Source organism: Protopterus annectens, chromosome 11.part0 (genome assembly GCF_019279795.1).
Source record: "Protopterus annectens isolate FY-2018-M chromosome 11.part0, PAN1.0, whole genome shotgun sequence".
NCBI lineage: Eukaryota > Metazoa > Chordata > Ceratodontiformes > Protopteridae > Protopterus > Protopterus annectens.
Genome location: NC_056745.1, coordinates 771762782 through 771784969, shown reverse-complemented (window position 1 = coordinate 771784969; position 22188 = coordinate 771762782). Strand labels below are relative to the sequence as shown.

General features: G+C 43.0%; 1 protein-coding gene across 1 annotated transcript in view; it reads left to right on the top strand.

The window, feature by feature from the left end:
- Positions 1 to 22188, top strand: part of CAPRIN2 (caprin family member 2) — a 1868571-nt gene that overhangs the window by 861624 nt on the left and 984759 nt on the right. The window contains exon 8 of the mRNA XM_044087251.1: positions 3624 to 3662. Within this exon, the coding sequence (XP_043943186.1) occupies positions 3624 to 3662 (39 nt within the window). The remainder of the gene's footprint in view (positions 1 to 3623; positions 3663 to 22188) is intronic.

The following is a 22188-nucleotide window of genomic DNA, read 5'->3' as shown; positions in this document are numbered from 1 at the left end:
CATCATTCAGCCCTGGGGGTTTCCTCAGGTGGATCTCATCTCCAACCACCTTCTTCCAACCTTTTGTACCAGGGATCATCATGCCAAAGCTTGTGAAGTGGATGCTCTGTCCTTCCCCTGGACACAGCTCTCAATCTATGCAGTCCCTCCTCTGCCTCTTCTTCCCAGATTGCTGTTAACGATGAGGGATGAAAAATCATGGGCCATCATAGCTCCATACTGGCCCAGGCAACATTGGTACCCATTACTTCAGTCTCCCCCAGTCTCCGCCTTGGCATCTTCCCCGATACCAGATCTCTTGATTCAGGAGGGGGGGGTTGCATCCTCATCTTCAGACTCTGCATTTGGCAGCTTGGCCCATAATTTAAACCTTTCCAAGCAGGTGGTTGAGGTCCTTTGTGAGGCCAGGAGTCTTAGCACTAGGAAATCTTATGCAGATAAGTGGAAAAGATTCTCAGTTTGGATGCAGACTAGAGATGACCCTTCTCAACCTACTCTTGACTATCTGGCAGACTTGCTTAATGGTGGACTTTCCTTTTCTGTCAAGATTCATGCTTCAGCGATTTCTGCTCATTTTTCCTTTGAGCAACCCATTTTCTCATATCCCTTGACAATTCTTCAGGGGAGCTAGTAATTTAAAGCCTCTCAGGACACCTACTCCTGCTTGGGATCTTAATTTCGTATTTGAGAAACTTACTCTGCCTCCTTTTGAACCAGCTGCCTCAGTAGATTGGCAGTTTCTCTCATGGAAAACTGCCTTTCTCTTGGCTGTTCAGCTTGAAGAGTTTCTGAGCTGCAGGCCTTGATGGCATTAGAGCCTTTTATCATACATGTGGATTGGGTTTCTCTTCAAACTAATCCCTCCTTTTATGCCCAAGGTGGTTTCTAGCCTGACTGTTAACCAGTCTATCCACCTGACTACCTTTGTTAATCAATAAAAAAAGTAAACCACCAAGGCAGTAAATTATTCCAGGAGAGGCTGGATTCTTACACCAAAACAGTACTCTTTATTTTGACCACAAACGAAGATGTTGAGCGCTTTCATCAATGTACAAATGACTTCATCAGAACACAATGCATAAAAGTTTACTCCCAACGCCTTTTACACTCATTATTCAATTAGTATGTGGGCTGGCATTAAGTAATTAGATACCTCCAATTCCTATTCAGCCTACTACTTTACAACGAACTTGTAAAATACCTTGTTAAATACTGTTATACGAGTAACTATTGTGTAATTGACCACAATACAATAAAAATATTACATTTGATCCAAATCTAATACTTAACTAAATATCAACTATACAATGATAAAAAACTTGCTATGTTCTTAGTTTATATTGTATACTAAAACTGTATAGATACATAAAAATTGAAAGAATCATTACTGTGCATCTAAATTCATGTTGTATACAAGTTGTATAATCCATCTTGAAAAGATGGATAATTATAATGTAAATAATATATATAAAATATAAAATTGTACTAAAAAATACTACATTATATGTGACCTGTCTACCTAAAAGAGAATAACAGCATAACTTTTGCTTGGATGTCTGCTTTGGTTGTCTGTTGCTTTTGCAGATTTTTATTTAGAGCCTCCAAGTTTGTGTTTTTTGCCAGTGCTGGTTTCATAGGTCTATGCGAGACTGGTGGTGTGATGCAAGTAATTTCCTCCTCTTGACTGCCTGGTCCAGTCTTGGGTTGAGAGAGCTTAGCCTCCATTTTGGCTGTATAATCGCCTCCGTTTTGGCTGTATAATTGCATCTCTCGCATGTTAGTGTTTGGTGGAGGGAGGAGAGGGTTGTCTGTGTACGAGGCAATTGTAACATTGCCTCAAAATGCCCAGATTCAACAGTTGGACTGGAAAGTACACCTGAAACGGCCTTTTGGACTTGTCTGGATAGGTACAGTGAACTGTTTTACTGATTGGCTGGTAAGGTTGAATGAGAATTCAGTAGTTGTGCAGTTTTCCATGCTTGACTGTAGGATGTCAACTTTGTACTGAACTAAGTAACACATGGGTTTGGAAAGAGCAGTTTAAGGATTGGCATAACTTCAACAGTGCTTAAGCAAACAAGTGGCTCATCACCTGTCTAGCCCCAAGCGAGTTAGTGCTTTGCTAAGTGACAAATGCGCAGCAGTTATGACATTAGGTGTTCATACCAGAGTCTGGCAAACTACCTTTTTAAAAAGCAATGTCATAAGTTTCCCAGCATAAGTGCTGTTTCCACAAATTGTATTTAGTGAAGTGTATCCATTTTCTATTGCTGTAGATAAGAAATGCTTAAAATGGGCTAACTTGCACTTGTAGATAAACTACATGAAATTTGCCCACAATAGGATTGTTCTAGTGTAAATGCCCAAGTTTTAATGTGGCAGTGGTGGTCACAGATCAGCTGCTAATTCGAAGGTTTAAGCATGATTAAGTTATAGGGCATTTAATAGTGAAGACTGCAGTCTCTTGCCTAGTTGGTACTGGACAGTAGACCCTTCAGTAAGGGGGCCTAGTGTCTTCCATTCAGCATAAATACCTTTCCCATTTTTTTTTACATGGGTCAGTCGCAAGTAACCAGAACCGCTGTTCCCACCTCCCAGGTAGTGAGCTTTGCTCATCATTTTGTACCACACACACCGGAGTGCTTGCCTGTGGCCGGTCAGTCTGCTGCATGTTTTTGGAATGTACTTGCTGAATCTATTATACCCTCACAAAGGCTGGCAAAAATGTACGTTTCAGGAGTGCATTCCCTGTATTTCAGATATTAAGGATTTCACCCATGGGTTTAACCAGCTGGTGGTTTTTGTATGAACTGTAGAGTTTAAATGTCTGAAAGCCAGCAAACAGTGACTTGAGTGGTTTACCACTGAAACTGCTTTCAAGGTTTTAAAGCTTTCCGTTTCAGTGGCCTGATTGTGTACTGCCACATTAAAAAGCCTGTAAGGGCTTCACTCCAAAATGGAAGACTGCATGTATGGTGGGAGGAGTTTTACTTTATGGAATTCTGTGGATAAACATTTGTAGTTTAAAGCTACTTCAGATTAATTTTGTTGCCATAATGGTTTTGCTGCTTGTTTAACAAAGGCAGACGCCACCCAGTTCTGATTTGGTAGCTAGGCAGGTTGTATCTTTCGGCTTTTCCCGGTTAGGGGTCGCCACAGCAGAACTCTGGTACGCTAGTGATTGGCAATTGATTTTTTACGTGCCGTGGTTGCCAGCCCTGACACAACCTTCAAAGAAGGTACGCCCATTCACGCATGTCTCCACGCAGAAGACTCCCTATCTGAGAATCAAACCAGACAGCATCTTACTATGAGGCCACAACGCTACTGCAATGCCACCACTGAAAGTCAGTATTCGAACATGGTATTTTTGTTAATTACTGCTACCTGTGACTGTATTTTAACTTCCTCCACCAAGTAAATGACAGAATTGTCTAACATGTTTTCCATTATGCTTTTTTACTGTCAGATTAGTTTGTAGAATTTACTTTAACAAGTGATTTAGTGTTTACTCGAGCTGAATTTTTTCTACATGTAACACTATCCTTTCAACAAAGTCTAGTTCTGCAAACTGATTAAATGTATTCACAATGCTGATTCATATCATATCCTTAACATTCTAGGTATCATTGATAAAGCTGAAAACAGGGAGAGAAGCTCAGGTCAGTGCATGTTGGTGATGCTCTAATTTGATGGAATGAATTGTAAATGTAATCCTTGATTTTCATTTTTGCTCGGTCCTAATCCTTCGTCTGATTTGTCAGTAATGCTAAGCATTGGATAATGTGTGGTGATTGAAACTTTTTTCTATCAACTGAGTACAAATTTCCTATTTTGGATCTTTATTCCCTCCCCCAGTTATTTTTGGCTTTGTTCACAATTTTTGACAAGTGTAAGTAACTGGTGTCATTCAAGTTAAGTTTTGAATTTCACCTTGAGCTGATCAGCATTTCTGTGGAAAACTAGGTCCTTTGTATGTTTGTGTAGATTTGAGGCCTGTGGGCAAAGGCAGTCATTGTTATATGCCTTAATACTACATCTGACATTCATTTGGGAAACCATTTTAAATAGTTCACTATAACATGTAGAAACTACTTATTAGCCAAAGCTGCCAAATGGATATTTTTAGAAGATGGTGACCTTTTAAAATTGTGATGAATAGCATGCAAACAAATTGCCTTCTTGGTGTTCCTTTGCTAAAGCAATGGAGATCAGAAAGGCCTTTCTACACCGAGTACAAGTCTAGTAGATATCCAGGTCTTTGAAGAATAGAAACTTGGGAGGTGAGCTGTAGCTGCATTAAACAGACTGAAGGATATCGCTGCTTGAGCTACCAAATGTCATGAGATTGCTTATGTAGTGTGCTCTTTACCATTAGTGGGAAGGTGATGCGTACAAGGATTGCAGTTTGAAATCAACTGCAATTAAAGTTGGTGCTGTAACAGTATTGAGATTTAGCACCAAGAGGAAGCATTAACCTTGTGTAGGTTTAAACGATTTAGGGCCATCTATGGAATTGTCAGGTCTGTAAGATCATGTCTACACATTTGGCCAGCTCACTGAGCTTTGACAAATGGTGTTTTCTAGTGTTAGTCTTAATTTACCACAGTTTGTAGCTTCCCTGCACCTGATTTGCTTTTGTTTAATAGCATGACAGGCTAGTATATTCAAACATTCATACTGCTTAGTATTTCAGATCTCCCCTAAATGCCTGCAGTTGTGTTTATTTTGCTATTTGTATCTAAAAACCTGCATTTCAAAAAGTTCATGTAATAATTCAGTGAATATGACCAGCATGATTTGCTATAGAATTTAATTGACCTGGGCTCTTTCTGTAAAAGGAGCAAGGTGCATATTTAAGTATTTAATGCAGTCCTTACACTTGGGTAGTCTGCTGTCCTCGGTCGGCCCGAATATCAAAGTATAAGGCTGACGTCGGTCAAGGCGCATTTGACTGACATCAGGACGTCAGGGTACAAATGCGCATGACCGACGTCATATCCTCAGTCTTTTTTTGCAGCATGGTCCGATGCAGAAGCAGCATTGCAAGTGCCGGTTGGCGTTCTGAGATTTTTCGTTTTCGAAGTTTCAGACAGAGTCAAAGTTGGCTAAGTACCCCGTTGGGGATTATTTTAGTTTTTTCTTGCCTCAGTGGTTTACCGGATGTCAGAAAAAGTGAATAATTGCATTTCTTGTGGGAAACAGATACCGCATAGAGATTATCATACTTTGTGTATTCCTTGTTTAGGGCCTGAGCACGACGTTGTTGGCTGTCGCTCTTGTGCTAGATTCAATAAACGCACTATAAAGAGAAGGTTGGATTGTGCCAGGTTAGTCTTTGGGAAGCGGTGCAATTATAAAATGCCGTCAGATGCTCCGACGCCCGCTTCGAAGAAGCGCAAGGACAAAGCAGTTAAGCCTGGGCTGGAAGAACCGTCTGTACCGGACGCCGGTTCTTTAGAGGTGTCGGTGGAGCCGGTGGTTCCACCGGCAATTTCTTTGGGTTCCCAGGGAGAGACTTTATTGCAGGATGTGGCCTCTCAGGAGGCAGGTCAGGCTGAAGGGGCTTCTCAGGTTACTTTACTCCCCTCCCTTCCTAGGGTGGTTAGGCCCTCTCCTTCTGTTGCCAAGGCTTCTCCTAGAGGCAGGCCAGGTTTAGCTTCAGTTGGTGTCACCCCTAGTTCTTCTGGAACTGTGCCCAAGAAGCATATGCTTAAAATGGCAGAAGATTTGATTACTTTGATTAGGGGTTCTTTGCCCCCTCCTGATTAGAGACCTAGGGTGGAGCCTGAGCCAGGGAGTTTTGAGCAGGCTTCGGATGTTTCAGAGTCTTCGGCTGAAGACTTGCAGGAGTATTCTCCTTATTCTGACTGATGTGGATGATTCTACTCCTTCTGCTTCTCCTCTTGAGGATTTTTCTTTTTCAGAAACTCTTCATTCTATGAGGGAGCATTTTAAGTGGAAGGTCAGGACTTCTCTGATTCCAGGAAAAGGCTTAGGGAATTTTAGTTTTTACCCCAGCATAGGCCTTTGGCTATACCTCCTGTTTTAGATGTGGTGGAAGATGTTTTTGCAGAGGCTTCTCTTAATCCTGATTCTTTGCCTCCTGCTCCTGTTAAACCTGATAGATATTACAGGGTGCCTGAAGCTCATAAGTATCTTTTTAAGAGTCCTAGGGCAGACCCAGAAACTGTTAGCCAGGGGCCTAAAGGTGTTAAGGCTTCTGTTGTCAAGAATCCGGTTCCTTCAGACAGAGGCCAAGGCTTTGGATAGATGGGGAAAGAAAGTTTATACTACTTCCACTCTAGCTATGAGGGCTTTGAATTGCCAGTTTCACATGTTAAAATACCAAAACTATCTCCTTTCACAATTGAAGTCTAAGGTTGATGCTCTGGCGGAAGGTATTGATTGTAAAGAGTTGCAAGATTTAGTACATGTTTCTGAACAGGTGGGTAAGCATTCTTTGCAATGTGGTTTTGATGCTGTACAGGCCTCGTCTAGGGTGGCTGCCACTGGGTCAGTTCTTCGCAGGCACGCCTGGCTGAGGGATCAGAATTTATCTGACCATGTTAAAACAAGGATTTTAGATGCTCCTGTACAATCTGATGTGTTTGGTTCTCCTGTTGAGACAGTTTTAAAGAAAATGGAAGACAAGGCTAAGTCTATGCAGACTGTTAAAGATTTTTTGCAGGTTCAGCCTCCTAAGTTTAGTAGAAATTGGCCTACTAAGGGGTGGATGTATCCTTCTTATGATTCCCAGTCTAGGGGTAGATCTAGACGTGGTAGGGGCAGAGCTCAGGGTTCTTTCAGGCCTAGAACAGGGAGTTCTCCTGCACAGTCTTCAGGTGAGGGCAGGGGTCAGTCCTTTCGTAAACAGACCCAATGACCTACCTTTTCAGCTGCCAGAGCCTTCTCGTCTGGCAGCACCTTTGGGAGGAAGGTTGGCACTTTTCAAAGAAAATTGGAGTTTAATTACCCAAGACAGATGGGTATTGGATATCATACACCACGGTTACAGGTTTTATTTCCATACCTTGCCTCCTTTCAAAGGCATGCCAGACGTTCCTCCGCCGCAAAGAATAGAGGCTCACAAGCAAATTTCTCTGTTACCCCAACTAGGGGCCATTCAGCCGGTCCCTATGCCAGAAGTGGGCCTAGGATTTTATTCTCGCCTGTTCCTCGTACCAAAGAAAGGGAACACGTGGAGACCAATTTTGGACTTATCTATCCTCAACACTTATCTGGACATTCCCAAGTTCAAAATGTTGACGTTACAGCAGCTTTTACCTCTGCTGGGCAAAGATCATTGGATGGTAACTTTAGATCTCAAGGAGGCTTATCTTCATGTTCCTATCAGACTGAGTTGCAGGAAGTATCTGCGTTTTCGAACTGGGACTTCTCATTATCAGTTCTCTGCATTGCCCTTTGGCTTATCTACTGCGCCCAGAGTGTTCACGAAAGTTCTGGCTCCAGTGATAGCTTTCCACAGGTTAAAAGGAATACAGATTTATCCCTATTTGGACGATTGCCTGATTCTGGCTCAGGGAAGGGACGAGCTTCTTCATCATTTGGATTATGTGATAGCAGTGCTAAGATGCCTGGGGTATTCTGTGAACGAAATAGTCCAGTCTAGTACCCTCTCAAGACATGTGGTTTCTGGGTGTGAGACTGAATACAGCATCCCAGATGGCCTTTTTGACCCCGGACAAACAAAAGAATCTTTCCCTTTACTTTCATCAGTTGTCTCATCAGTCCGGGCTGACTGCAAGGACAGTCCTTCAAGCCTTAGGGTTCATGGCATCTTGTATTCTGGTGCTTCCCAATGCCAAACTGCATATGAGGAAGCTACAATGGTATCTCAAAAATGTATGGACACAGCACTGCCAGGATTTGGACACTGTCATTCAAATAATACCTTGCATTCAAAAGGAATTTTTGTGGTGGGCTCAGGAATGTCACCTAAACAAGGGACTCTCTGTGACCCGGCCAGAGGCGAGTCAGATTCTAACGACAGATGCCTCGGGCAAAGCTTGGGGAGCTCATCTGAATGGAAAGTGGATACAAGACAAGTGGCCTGCCAGACTACAACATCTACATATCAACTTGAAAGAGATGTTAGCAGTCCAGTTTGCATTAATAGCTTTCAAGGATTTACTTCTTCCAGGGCAGGTGTTGATTCTAACAGACAACACAACTGTCATGTGGTACATCAACAAGCAAGGCGGAACACATTCTTATCCTCTATGCAGGCAAGCGATGATTTTGTGGGAGACTGCTCTCAGTTTACAGCTAAATCTTCAGGCAAGGTTTAGCAGATGTGTTGAGCAGACAAATTATGGATCCCCACGAGTGGAAATTGGATCCTCATGTATTTCAGAAATTGACAGTGTCATGGGGAACTCCAGACATAGATCTGTTCGCTTCCCCACTAAACCACCAGCTGCCAAAGTTTTGCACAAAAAGGTTTCATCCCACAGCTTGGAGAGTGGATGCTCTTTCTTTCAATTGGAGCAATCTTCATGTGTATGCCTTTCCGCCTCTGCCTCTCCTCCCGAAGTTACTAATAAAGGCCAGACAAGACAAGCCAAGGATGATTTTGATAGCTCCAGATTGGCCTCGACAGCATTGGTACCCATTACTGAGGAGCCTGGTACGGAAGCCTCCATGGCCTTTGCCTACGATTCCACACCTGTTCTCAGGAGGACAGTCATTTGCTCAATGTCAAGCTTCACTCTCTGCACCTAACAGCCTGGCTTATAATGTTTTGAACCATAGTGGGCCTCCACTTCCACAGCAAGTTTTGAATGTTATTTTGGAAGCTAGAAGGCCTAGTACAAGGAAAGTGTACGCAGAAAAATGGAAGAGATTTTTATTTTGGAGTGCAGCAAAGGATTTTGATGTTTCTGAGCCTAATTTAAGTGTGGCTCTTCAATATCTTACTGAGTTACTGGACAAAGGTTTGTCCTTCTCTTCTATTAAGGTTCATGCTGCAGCAATTTCTGCTCACTATGATTGTGACCCACCATTGTTTTCTCATCCTTTGTTCAAGCAATTTCTTAGAGGGGCAAAGAATATAAGACCCCCACGAAGAGCTCCTACTCCTGCTTGGGATCTCAATTTTGTGTTGGAGAAACTCACTGTACAACCTTTTGAGCCTGCAGCTACTGCTGAATTAAAGTTTTTATCATGGAAGACTGCTTTTTTGTTGGCTATTACCTCTGCAAGAAGGGTTTCTGAGTTGCAGGCCCTTATGGCAGTTGAGCCTTTCTTAATTTTCCATAAGGATAGGGTATCTTTACGTACTAATCCTTCCTTTATGCCTAAAGTGGTTTCTAGTGTGGCTTTAAGCCAAACTATTCATTTACCTACCTTTTATGCAAATCCCCAAAATAAAGGGGAAAAGATTTTGCACACTTTAGATGTACACAGGCAGTTGCGATATTTGGTCAGAACTAAAGGGTTCAGGCAGTCTCAGCAATTATTTGTTTCTTTTGCTTTGAGTTCTCAGGGCAAGCCTGTGTCAAAACAAACTATTTCTAAGTGGATTGGGTTTTGCATTGCTTTCTGTTATTCCCATCATGGCAAGGAAGTTCCAGCTGGGATTAGGCCTCATTCCACTAGGGCTACTGCCACTTCAACAGCTTTTTTGAGAGGGGTGGCAACTAAGGATATTTTGGAGGCAGCTACTTGGAGTTCAGTGCATACTTTTTCCAAGCATTATCACCTACCTCTTTACTCTAAATCCAGGGCTGGTTTTGCCACTGCTGTTTTGCAGGGCATTTTGGCAGCTCCTGCTTCCTTATAATTTGGTCATCCTCCCTTGCCTCTGCTTTGGGATTCTACCCAAGTGTAAGGACTGCAGCAATGTGAGATGAAGAACATAGTACAGTTTTGTACCTACCATAAATGTAGATGTTCGAAGATCCACATTGCTGCAGTCCAATTTACCCTCCTCCTTCCCCTCTGTAGTTAGAGGCGGTTGTGTGGGTTGGGTGGTCAATTGGGTGTATATTGTCTATTGTATATATTGTACATATTTTTAGTGCTAGGATGGTTGGTTGTTGGTTTGCTGTCTTTTGGTTTTTGACCTTTATTTTTAGGGTCTTCTGACATCTGGGGCAAGAAAAGACTGAGGATATGACGTCGGTCATGCGCATTTGTACCCTGACGTCCTGATGTCAGTCAAATGCGCCTTGACCGACGTCAGCCTTATACTTTGATATTCGGGCCGACCGAGGACAGCGGACTACCCAAGTGTAAGGACTGCAGCAATGTGGATCTTCGAACATCTACATTTATGGTAGGTACAAAACTGTACTTTTTGTAACTATCTACAGTGAATCAAATCACTTTTGTGGAGATGTATTTATCTTCTGAAATTCCACCAATGTATGTTTTTTTAGTTCCTCTTGAAGGGAACCAAAAATTAAATGTTCAGTAATTGATGGTTCTCTGAGCCCATTGGGGCCTAAAGTCTGACCCAACTTTAGAGGACTTGACCTCCTGCTTCAATATAGCAAACTTTCTGGACAAGACCCCCTTAATTCCATTTTTCCCCCATGGCTTTTAACAGCAGTTAGAGAATACACGAGAATCTGATATGGGCATGACTCTCAGAATATGCATATTTACCATTCTTGGAACAAAACTAGCTTTTGATTCTCATTACATGAAATTGTTTTGGGTGTGTAACATTTTGTGGAACAGCTTGAACAATGCAGAATAGTATCTAAGCAACCAATTAGCTGTACAACTGGTGGTACCTAGCAATGAACTGTTCCTAAGGAGTATTCTAGAAAATTTTAGAATATTGTTATTGGCTGCAGCTGATGGTTCTAGCTGTAAATAAAACACAACTTGGTCTTGTATTTTCACATCACTGTTTAGACTGGGGGAAAGAGGGTAAAGTACACTGACTACTTTTGTAGTCAATAGTTTGCTGAATTTAATGGGATCCAGCCTTTCATAGGTTACATCTGTCCTGCTTTACTTCAGTATGCAACTTTCAGCTAATTAAGTACAAAATAGTGTAAGGGTTGCAATTATCAACTTGCAGCACAGTTTAAACTGCTTGAAGTGGTGTAGCCACAGCATGCTCAATCAGTTAATATTTACTGGTATGTATTGGATTTTATTATCATAATGGGAAGTTAATATACTGGAGATTATACAAAAGGCTACACAAAACAGAGATCAAATAGTCCCCATGTGTAAAATGAGCATTGTGCCATACCATGACAGTAAAAGCCTTAAATGTTTCATTTAGACCATATGTTTGAGTAAATACAAACTTCAAATACTGCAACAGTAGAATGTGCTCTGCGTGAAGGTACACCACCTTACACTAAGTGGATGACACAATAGCAGTGTTGCTGTGTACCAATAAACCATATTGATTGAAATAGCTCTGTGATTGCCCTTGGCTTTTCTATACAGCCAGATCCCACCCACACAGTCACTTAAAGCAGTTCTTATCTGTGATCAAAAGTTGTGAATAGTTGCAGTAATGCTATTCCAGTTATGCAAAGCACCCCACACCTATGTCCATTTTTATACAAATGGAATAGTGTGTAAGGTGTGGGCAGTGTCCAGAGCTACCAGTACTCTCTCGTTTCCTACTAAAAATGAAAAGCTTTCGCATCAGAGCTTTCAGACTGTCCTCTTTCCCTTTCCTCACCCAGCCACAGCATTGATTACTGTTACTCCAACTGCCTCTTGCTTTAATTTACTGTCTGCACCTAAACAGGGCCACTTTTGGCAAGCACCTATGCTTGCCAAAAAGGTAAAACAAGCCCTGTAACAAGTTGCTGCTACAGGAAATGCTCTCCACTCATGTTAAGTCCATTTTGCTGTTGGCATTACCACTGTTTGCAGTTTTGTGCAAGATCAAACCCTAGATCAAACCCTGAGGGGTATTTAAGTTGGTGTTTTCAAATAGATTGTTACTGTCCAAGAACCTGACTCCAGGATTTAACTCCAAGACCTCGGATACTAATGCCGATATGAGCTGATGCTTAACTTGGAGGTGCCATTCATGAATCAGTATTTTGAATTATGTAATTGGACAACTGCCTTTGGGATAGGTGTACGATTCAGTTCATAACTGGTTTTACTTTTAAGGTCACTTTAGTCCAATGGGATATTTCAACTTGGTGTGAACTGACATTACTCAAAGCTAGAAGGTGCAAGCCAGATCCCGTTCTTTAAAGGCCTTTCATCCAGGCTGTAGTAGCTAAACAAGCTTTCAGGAGAGGAGGTAACACTTGGCTTATTTCACAGTGCTTAAACATGTCTGGGCCATCATTCACTTTTCTGATAGTCCCCCTTTAAGTGAGATTAAATACCAGGTTGAGTGGATCATTTCCTATTGGGACACTTTTGAAAAGATTCAATTTACCACCAGGTAGAACTGTGTGTAGTGTTCCCTGGAGTAAGCAGTATTAGCAAGCATGAAGTTAGTGCACCCGTCCATTTTCTTATGCCTGCTGACAAAGCTCGGGACCAAATTTGCATTCTTCCACACAGGAGTGGCAGACCCACTACTTGATCACTGCATTTGTCCATCCTAGGTGACTTCATAATGGTGCTAAGATCATGGTGCCCAAAGACAGCGTATTCCCATCCAGAATGTGACATGTAGCCAGGACTGAAACCAACCCTCGGCTATGCAAAGGGCTGTTAGAATTCCCCACTGACCTTTATAGTTTCCCAGTTTCCATCCAGGGAAACTAATGTACCTTGAGTATGCAACCCCCTAAGAATGAGAACTCTCATCCTCACCTGCTCACATCTGACAGTTGGCCACTATGAAAACCTAGGTTACCTGGACCTTAGTTGGGTTTTTCAGTGTACATCTTGATACTGGAAAAGCTAGACTGTTGCAGCTTGCTAACTGAGGCTGCAGCAATCAGGTTATTGGTAGTTTGATATCCTAGTTCAGTTGGAGTACGTTGGTTTGATTTGGGAGAAGAGCATTGCCTTCCCAGGATCTGGTTGTACTGTTGAGTTCTCAAGCTTTTGTGTACACTGTAGACATACTTCCACCAGGCAATGGTACTAAAGTTCTGTATGTGGCTGAGGTTATCCCTTTCCTTCTCAGGATGTTTTCACTTGTCTTGGACTTCAGTTTGACTAACTTCAAGTCCACCTGACTTTGGGGTTCTTGGATATTTAGCTTGAGGGTGGCTGAGTACTGGCATTAGTGTTCTTGTAGACTGTGGAAAGAATTTACTCTTTCTGGCCTTGCAGAGATTTTTTGCTTGGGTCTTGTTCAGCCATTCTTTGAACTGTTACAAATGAAGGCAGCATAACACAAAAATGGCTGACAACAAGACTTGAATAAAAACAGCCATCCTGAGCAAAATGCTGGTGAGAAACAGTTGCAAAAATACAATATCAAAGTGGCAAATCTAGCTTTGGTGATAAAAGTGCGCTTTCATTTTGAATAACTCCACAGCTTCCCCTGGTTTAAATGAAAGTTTTACTATTCTATTTCTCAGAGCCTGCACTTTATAAACCTTGGTTTTAATTTCATTCTATTAAAGTGTTCAGATTTATATATTTATAGGCATTTTTATATATATTTGTGTGTACACTGTTATGGTTTCTAAATACAACCTGTCAAGTTAGATTCATTCACTGTGTAGTAGTTGTTCTGATGAAGTTCCATTTGTCTGACTGCAGGGGAAAAATTGCTTAATTTGCATGTTGTGCTATTTATTCAAAATTAAAACATCACCAAAGCTCGATTTGCCACTTGGATATGGTGTTTTTGCAACTGTTTCTCGGCAGCCTTTTGCTCAGGATGGCTGTCTTTTTATTTGCCAAGTCTTTGTACTGTTGGAGCGATTTAAGTTTTTCCTTTAAATGTTGGATATTACCCTTGCCTGGCGAATTTCAGAACCGCAGCCCTTCACTTAAAAGAATGCTGTTTGGTCTCCCTCAGGATGAGCCTGCACTCCTAGGAAAATCTAAGTCATCTCCAAATTGCTAGTCAGGCTTTTTTTTTCTGTGGGAAAATCTGGGATAAGGGCCTTAATCTGCTTGTGCTCCTTCAGCTTATTGAGTTGGGCAAAAGCAAAAAAAACGTTTCAGTGCAGCTAGAGGCTGAACAAAGATGTTTGGATCTTGAGCTGCATTGATCATTCATCACTTTTTTTTTCCTTATGCTTTTGTGTGTTGGGAATTAAAACATTTACTTCTGTATTGAAGGTGTAGCTTTCTGAAATCGATTTTTGGCCTGCTTATGGTTGAGATGCTATTTCACTAGACCCTTGTGGTCATCTAGCACTTTTGAGATATTTTCCTTTTTAGTCTTGACACCATTGAATAAGGAAGGAGTGTTGGAGACAATAGCTTTCATTCCTACAGAAATGAAGTCTCAAAGTTTGCAGCCTTGGAGCAGCACCTCACATCTTGGCATATGCACCACCAACAGCCTTGGAGCAGCACCTCACGTCTTGGCATATGCACCACCAACATGGGGTTTTCCAAGTCTGCTTAAGAATGGAGGTCCACCAGCAGTCACTTACCATGAAAGTTCTTGCAGGTATGATGTGCCCTAGCCCTTGTGCTCCCTCAATGCCTGACTTTCACTGTTTTAAAGCTGCCCAAGATTGCTGCTTTATGGGATGGGTGAGCAAGCTTCAGTATCTTAACTGCTGTATCAGTTTCTCTAGAAAGGCTGTACAATGGATACCTGTCTTTCCATGTTGGACATGCATTCATCAGTTGGGGGCATTCCCATATTTGTATTAGCTTGTATAGATTTTAGGTGTGTATACAAAATATTTGGGTGAAACTGTAAAGGACTGGGTCAGGTATGTCTAAATCGGATGCAACAGTGACATCCATGCCCTTTGCTTTCCAACAAAGTTGTTTTCAGGCTGTGGCACAGCTTGCCCAAATGGCTTAATTCATCTTACTAGACTGACCTCTGCCACCAGTGGTTTCTGCTGCAGTCTGTTTTCTTAAGGGCTGTTTGATAACCTGAATTGCCCTACAGCCTAGCTAGCTATGCAGAGGTTGAAGGGATGAAATCTGTAGCTTTTCTCAATTTTAGTGGACTGAAGTCTTAACTGCTCAACTTTTTACTGTAGTAAAGTACAACTTTTAGGAGTGATTTCATATCTTTCAGTTAACAGCATTAGTCAATTCAGATAAGTGTGCACCAACTTGGTTTTCTTAAACTTGGAGAATGCTGATCTGTATACCAGCTGTATGGCAAATACAACTGAGTGCCTCTTTTATGAAGTGTCCAGCTCTACTAAGCACATGAGACATTTGAAACTGTTCTTCCACTGAAAGTTCGACTGAATCCTACACTAAGGCACTGCATGAGCACATCCTCTCGTGCATGAATTGTGCCATCCCCAATAGAACCAAGATGCTGTCCTCCAAAAAAAGGAAGCCAATCTTAGTAGTCCCTTGCCATAAACTTTACAACAAAAGGAAGAAACTGTTGAGGAAAATCCCAGAATGTGAAAAACTCCCTTACCAGCCTCCGTAAGAAGCTGAGATCCCTCAAAATCTTCCAAAGATAGTTATAAAAATAAAATTGCCAAAGATTTCAAAGGCAGCCACAAGGCAATTTTATAGCTGTCAATCTAAATGGTAATGCTCAGATCTGTTCTGAGCTACAACAAAATGGCATTAAATATACTGATCCCAAGGATATTGCAAATATCCTGGCAGATCGATTCAATGCAAATTTCATCCCCCTCACCCCCTAAAGGGCCCATCTCAGTAACAAGATTGCCAAATTCTGGTAATGGCCACACAGGTAAATAAACACGCACTACAAAGCTAGGAATACAGCATCCATGGGACCAGACTACCTTCCCAGGCTGTGTACTACATGAACTTCAAAAAAACTGGCACCTCACCTAAGTGTCATGTTTAATCATAGCGTGACCTCAGGCTTTGTGCCCACTGAGTGGTGCACAGCTCTTTATCTCCCCCCACAAGGGGGGGATCCACCTTTGATCTTTAACTACTGCCCCATCAGTCTGAGCCTGATCTGCAAGGCCATGGAACGCATCATCATGAAACTTAAAAAGACATTGGCAACCTTCAAACACTGGACCTCATGCAGTTTTAGTCTGTGAAGGGCCAATCTTTTCTCCTGAACTTGATTGACTTTGAATCTGTCTCGAGCTGTGGACAAGGGTAAGGTGGTCCTCTGTCTCAAGATCTGTGGACAAGGGTAAGGTGGTCCACGCAGCCTATCTGGACCTTGCCAAGGCTTTGACACTATCCCCCACTCTGGAATCAAACTTGCTAAGCTGGGCATTAATCCCTACATCACTCAGGTTGCCAACTGGCTTACTGACAGAGCCCACATTGTAAAAGTAGCCGACTCCAAATCCAGCTCCAGACAAGTGAAGTACCTTAAGATTCAGTCTTGGGACCACTCTTGTTTGGCATCTACTTCTCTGAAGTACAGGCAAACACCAAGCGACTACGTTTGCAGATGACTGCGAAGTGGGAGCCATTACTGAATCCCCAAATGATGTGGATATTCTACAAACTGGCCTTACAGAAAGATGCTTGTTGCCAGAGCCATCAGCTCAAGCTCAATGCCAAATGTATAGCTATCCCCTTTGGGGAAAAAAACATTTACCTGTGAATTTACCACATAGATGGCAATAGTAATGTGGAAAGTGAGACTTGGTGACACAGGTCGATATTGGTCTCTCCTTCAATAACCACATTGCCACAAGTCAGGAAATCCTGTGTGGCACACCATCACTAAGGGCTTTTCATCCATAAGTCATTGTCTCACTACTCATACCTCATTAGACCCATTATAGAATACAGCAGCCTGTTTGGTATGTGCCTCTAAAGACATCTGCAACAACTGGAAAGGCCGCAGAAATACCTCACTAGAAGAATCACAAGCCTAAAGCAGATGCCCTATGCGGAATCTAAAAAACTCCACCTATACTCAGTCGTGCATGGTCTACTGAGGCGATCTGTGCTTAACATACAAGGCCATGTCAAACCCAGAGCTGTTGGACATGCTACACTTAAATACCAATCCCGCAGATGCACGCTCCTGGGATCTAACCTTAACGCAATGAACAAAACCTGCTGGAGGGATAGGTTCCTGACCCAGAGACTCCCCAGACTGGAATAGACTGCCCATACATGTCAAGCAGAGCGCCTCTTTGGCCTCTTCAAAAGAAACCTTGATTGGATGGGAAATTCACCCCGGGATCACGTCAGTTGCCCTGCTAGACAGGGGGGTCAGGGAAGTAAATACTGTGGGAAGCAATAGCCAGGGAATTGTTATGTCTAGGCTTGTATAGGCCCTAGGGCTGATGGCCTAGTTCCAACCTATGAACTTAGTATGAAAGTTTGTCAGGTTCTGTACAGACTTTCTATACCTCCAAAGGTGGAGAAGAATAAGAAAATACACAAGCAGTTTACATTTAGTGACTTGCTATATCTATTCAAAAAATTGGTACTGTACTTGTTTGATAGAACCTTTTACTTCGACTTCTGAAGTTGGATTTCTCACTATCCGTATTAATCTGCTTTGCCCATTCCTTTTCACATGAATGAGAGAGCAGTGAAGATGAGCTTGGGTGGATTAGGGGGTGGCTGATTTCTACCCTAGTGAATTAAATGTTGACATTTTTAATCTGAAGTAGAATACAATATTGGTTTGGTGGTCTGCCTGGACTTAGGATGCAGGATGTAATGAGAGAGCTTGGTTCCCTCAATCCTGACAAATTGTTACAAACCGAGATAAACAAGAAAAACTATTGCGGAAAACCACCAAATGATTTGATGTCCTGTGGATACAGGATGAAAGCGCTTTTGGTTTGGATTTAATAAATTCTACTTCTGATACTTGGATTGTGATTCTTGTATGACCTCGTGTCATGGGGCCATCCTGCATCCTTGTGTGCCTTTGTTTGTTCTGCAGCAATGATTACAACTTGACAGTGGTCTGTGAGGATGTTGTACCACACAATATGCTGCATCTTTGGATCTCATTGAGAGAGAAATCAAAGATTTCTTTAACAGAGTAGCTGGTGTCTTAAAATGGTAGAACATCAGTATGAAGCAAGATGCCTGGCAAGCCTTCCTGCTTTGCCAGGGAATGCTGTTCGCCTTTTACCAAAGCTTGCATTTTCTGGCTGAAGACTTTCTTGCACCATAGTGCCTTTTTGACACTATTCTGGATAGATCTAGTAAATTATATTTTTAAATACTTCAGTGTGGCTTTACTCTGTGCCTAGAGTCTTGTGATTTTTTTTTAAGGCTCTTCTACAAATTAAATGAGTAGTTGCAGAGACATGGTTTTAGACCAGTTTGTAGTTGCAGAGACATGGTTTCAAACCAGTAAAGGCACACTTATCCTGGATGTTGTACCTCTCTGGTCTTCCAAACTACTGGAAGTTGTGGGGAAGTAACCATATTAGTGAAGTATACAAAGGATTCTTTGACACCACATTTAAATTCATAGGTGTCCAGATTGCCATAAGACTAGTTACCACTTTATAGGTAGCTGTAGAACACCCTCTGTCCCCTTCTGAGCATTATGGCTATTAGTACCTTAGCTGAAACTGCACTTAGCACCATTATAGCAGGAGACTTCAACTGTTCCTCATTAAACAGGCTGACCTACACTGCTGGTGATAATCATGCCCAAAGCTTGCTTGATGTAAATGACAAATCTGTTTTGCATATGGTTAACCATCCTTGTCTAGGGATTTTTAAGCTGCCATTGCTTAACCTGAACTGTGCTTTAGTCCTCCTTTATCTCATTGCTCAAACCACTGCCTATTGCTGCCTGTGACTTCAGACAGCTACTGCTATGCAGCATTTTACAAGGCAGATTGCAATTTTTGAACACCTAGAGAAAATGCCTGTGAATACTGAAGACTTTTACGTTTCGCATAGAAGGCACTCCTAGCGAAGGTTGTAACCAGGGGAAGCTTTCTACTACCACTTAAGTACATGCATTGGTAAGACTGTCCCTAGCCACATCGGGTATAAAAATACCTGTGGTGGGATACCCACATAAATTATATAACGTGAAAAACTCTCTCCTTAAAAGGTTTCATTCTAACTACATTGAGCACACTTGAGCTAACTAGAGGCTAAAGGGAACCATTAAAATGCTCAAAGCTAGATATGAAAATGCCACTAAAAACTACAAATCTCTTCACTTGTCAAACGCCAAACATTCTTTGGGGCTAGTGTGGGAAGTGCACTAATTCAAAGGAAATGGCTAATAGCAGTGTGTATTTTATTCCACCCACAGTTACCGACATTCCGCAATCCCAACCACTCCCTTCTGGTACTGTGATACAAGTACTCAAACTCAATGCTACATCCACGCAGTCTTGTATATGAAGTTCTGTTTCGGTCCAAAATATGGACACTGAACCCTGTGCTCAAGTTTAATCTAAGCCTCTCTTGCTTCACTTCCTGCAGTTTGGAAAACTACCATAATGCCCATTAAACAAGGGTGGCCCAGATTGGAATCTGTTAACTAAACCCTTTAGTCCTTAACCTCAAAGCTGTGGAACCTCTCACCTCAGTCAGGGCAATACATAGTCAAAGGAAGGTCCTGTCTGAACCTAGCTTATATGAAAACTCACTGAAGCAGTAGATACTGGCTATGCACTGCATTCAAGCATATCTGGACCTGGCCAGGGCTTTGAGACTTTCCAATGCAGGCATTATTAAAATCATATCTGGAATATAAATCTGTGTGGTGGTTATCCAATGGTTGCCATATGGCACCAGTGTGGTTAGTCTGACACGTCTAAAAACAAAATCTGAAGTAGTTGACTTCATTTAATCTGCAACCTGTGGCTATTAGGATCTGTATCTGATCTGAGCTGGCATCTTTTTTTCTAGCATCTGCTTCAAGCTCCTCCCCCTACCCGTAATGCTCTACCATCTCTTAACTTCACACAGATCTTGTTTGCAGTGCAGGTAGTGTGCATCTTGGTTTCCTTCGCTCTGAGCTCAGGGATAGTTTTAATACTTAGTGTCTGAGTTGATTTCCCTTCCTCCCCTTTAGTATATTGCTGGTTTGATGGTTAGTCAAAACAAAAGTTGTTACTCTGTGTAGTAGTTAGGCCTGCCCTTCCCCTTCCCGTTTGTGTGGTGTTTTAGTGCAGGACCATGGCTGATCAGCCAAAGTCTGTGTTCAAGAAATGCAGTGTGGCCATAAGCTCTCTCCAGCTGGTGGTCACACTGTTATTTGCTTGAGAGTAGCACATTTGTCCACACAATGTGCTATCTGCACTGCATTCAATTTTAGGGCCCTCAAGGATCGGAAGGCCAAGTTAGTAGCTAAAGGTCTTCTCCCTGCATCCATGCTGGAATCTGCCACTGCCTCTGTACCTAGTGCTCAACCTCCCACCTAGACAGGGACTTAAACTTCCTCTTCTCCTGGTGCTGGGTCAAGTAAAGACAAATCTATAGTCAGTGTGGCTGACGAGGAAAAGGACAGAGGAGCAAAGAGGATAGGGACAAGAGGACAGACCTCGCAAGAGATCCCCAGACAGGGAGCTCTTTATTAGTCCCCCTTCTAAAGTCATAAGGCCAGCTTCTCCACGGCTCTGGTCTCTGTTTCTCACCGGAGCCGTTGGAACATTCTGATCTGAGGCCTTTCTCCCAGTCATTGAGCAGACCAGACAGATCTGAGTTGGTGGCCTCTTCTCGATAGACTCCAAGCTTATCGGACTTGGACAGGATGATGTGGAGATTCATTCAGACCCAAATACAGATGGGAGTCTTGCCAGGCCCCCCTCCCTCTGGAGGGGGAACCTCCATGCCCTTTTTCTGCCCCATCTCTCCTTCCCTGATCCATGCTTTGGCTTCAGGGCTCTTGGACCAGAGGATTTTCGGAGCTGGTAGCTTGGCGCAGACTGTTCCTCCAACCTCTACTCTGGCTGTTACCTTGAGTTCCTCTGATCAGACTAGTTCGGATCAGAGTAACTCTAAACCATGGACAGGGAGTCCACCCGAGGGTATGGTTTCTTTGGCTCCGCCCTTTTCAGATCCAACCTGTTTCCTAGGACCTCAAGCTACCCTTTCTTCGGCTCCGGGGAGGTTGTCTTCCTTGCTGGGTGCCAAGGAGGTCTGCTCTCCTTCGGCCTTTGAAGTGGTGGAGAGGATTCTCTCCCAGGGATTGAGACCCCAGCCCATCCTTTTGGATTCCACCCAGACACCCCTGGATTTGGCGACTCCATTCATCCTGTCTCGGGGACAGCCTGTGCCAGAGGATCCCCAGGTTATTTTCCCTGAGGAACCCCTGCGGCTCACAAATCCTTCTGTGTCCCACTGAAGAGCGTCATTGTAAGCGCAAGTGCAAAAGGAGGCACTTGGACTCCTGAGTCTCATTACAGACACTGACTTGGATGGGGAAGGTTCCCCCAGGTCACCTCCCAAAGAAGTCTCCTTCGGAGAAATCCTCTAGGTTCTCTGCCAGAGGGGATGTTGGTTAGCCCCAAAACCTTCTGGGGATGAGTCAGTGTTCCTGGAGGCCTTTGGCACAGGCTCATCTACTTCATGGGTGTCCCTGCCAGCGGACTGCTTGGACCTTATCACCATGCAGGCATGGAAGGAGCTGACACCGTAGAGCCCATCCCCAAATGCCCTGACAATTTTATCTTCCCCCTTCCGACAGACTACCTTGATCAAAAGGAGCCCCAGTTGACGCTGTTGGTTGCAGCAGCTACCAAAAAGGAAGTAGCACAGGAGAGTTCCTCAGTCCACCCTTCAGACAGGGAGTCCAGGTTGGTGGATAGGTTTGGGAAGCACGTCTATTCCTCTGACCTTTTCAATCCATACGCTGAACTATTTCGCACATGTGATCTGGCTTCAGCGAGACCTTTCATCGGAATTCGCTGAGTTGCCCCCAGAGTCATTATCGCCGCAGGATAGACAGTTCTCTTGGAAAATGTCTACTCTGAAGTCTCTCAAACATGTCTATGCGGCTCCTTTCCCATGCCATGGAAGGAGCAGCTAAGGCAGCTGGAACAGGCATAGCCATGAGGCATCATGCGTGGCTCAGGTTGTCAGTTAGCAGACCCTTTCAAGGCACTAACTCTCCCTACAACAGTTCCCTTTTAGGGGAGACTGTACGTGACACCTATCCAGAGCGAAAAGGATGGGAAGACTGCCTGCCGTCGGGATCCACTTCTCTAACCCTCAGCG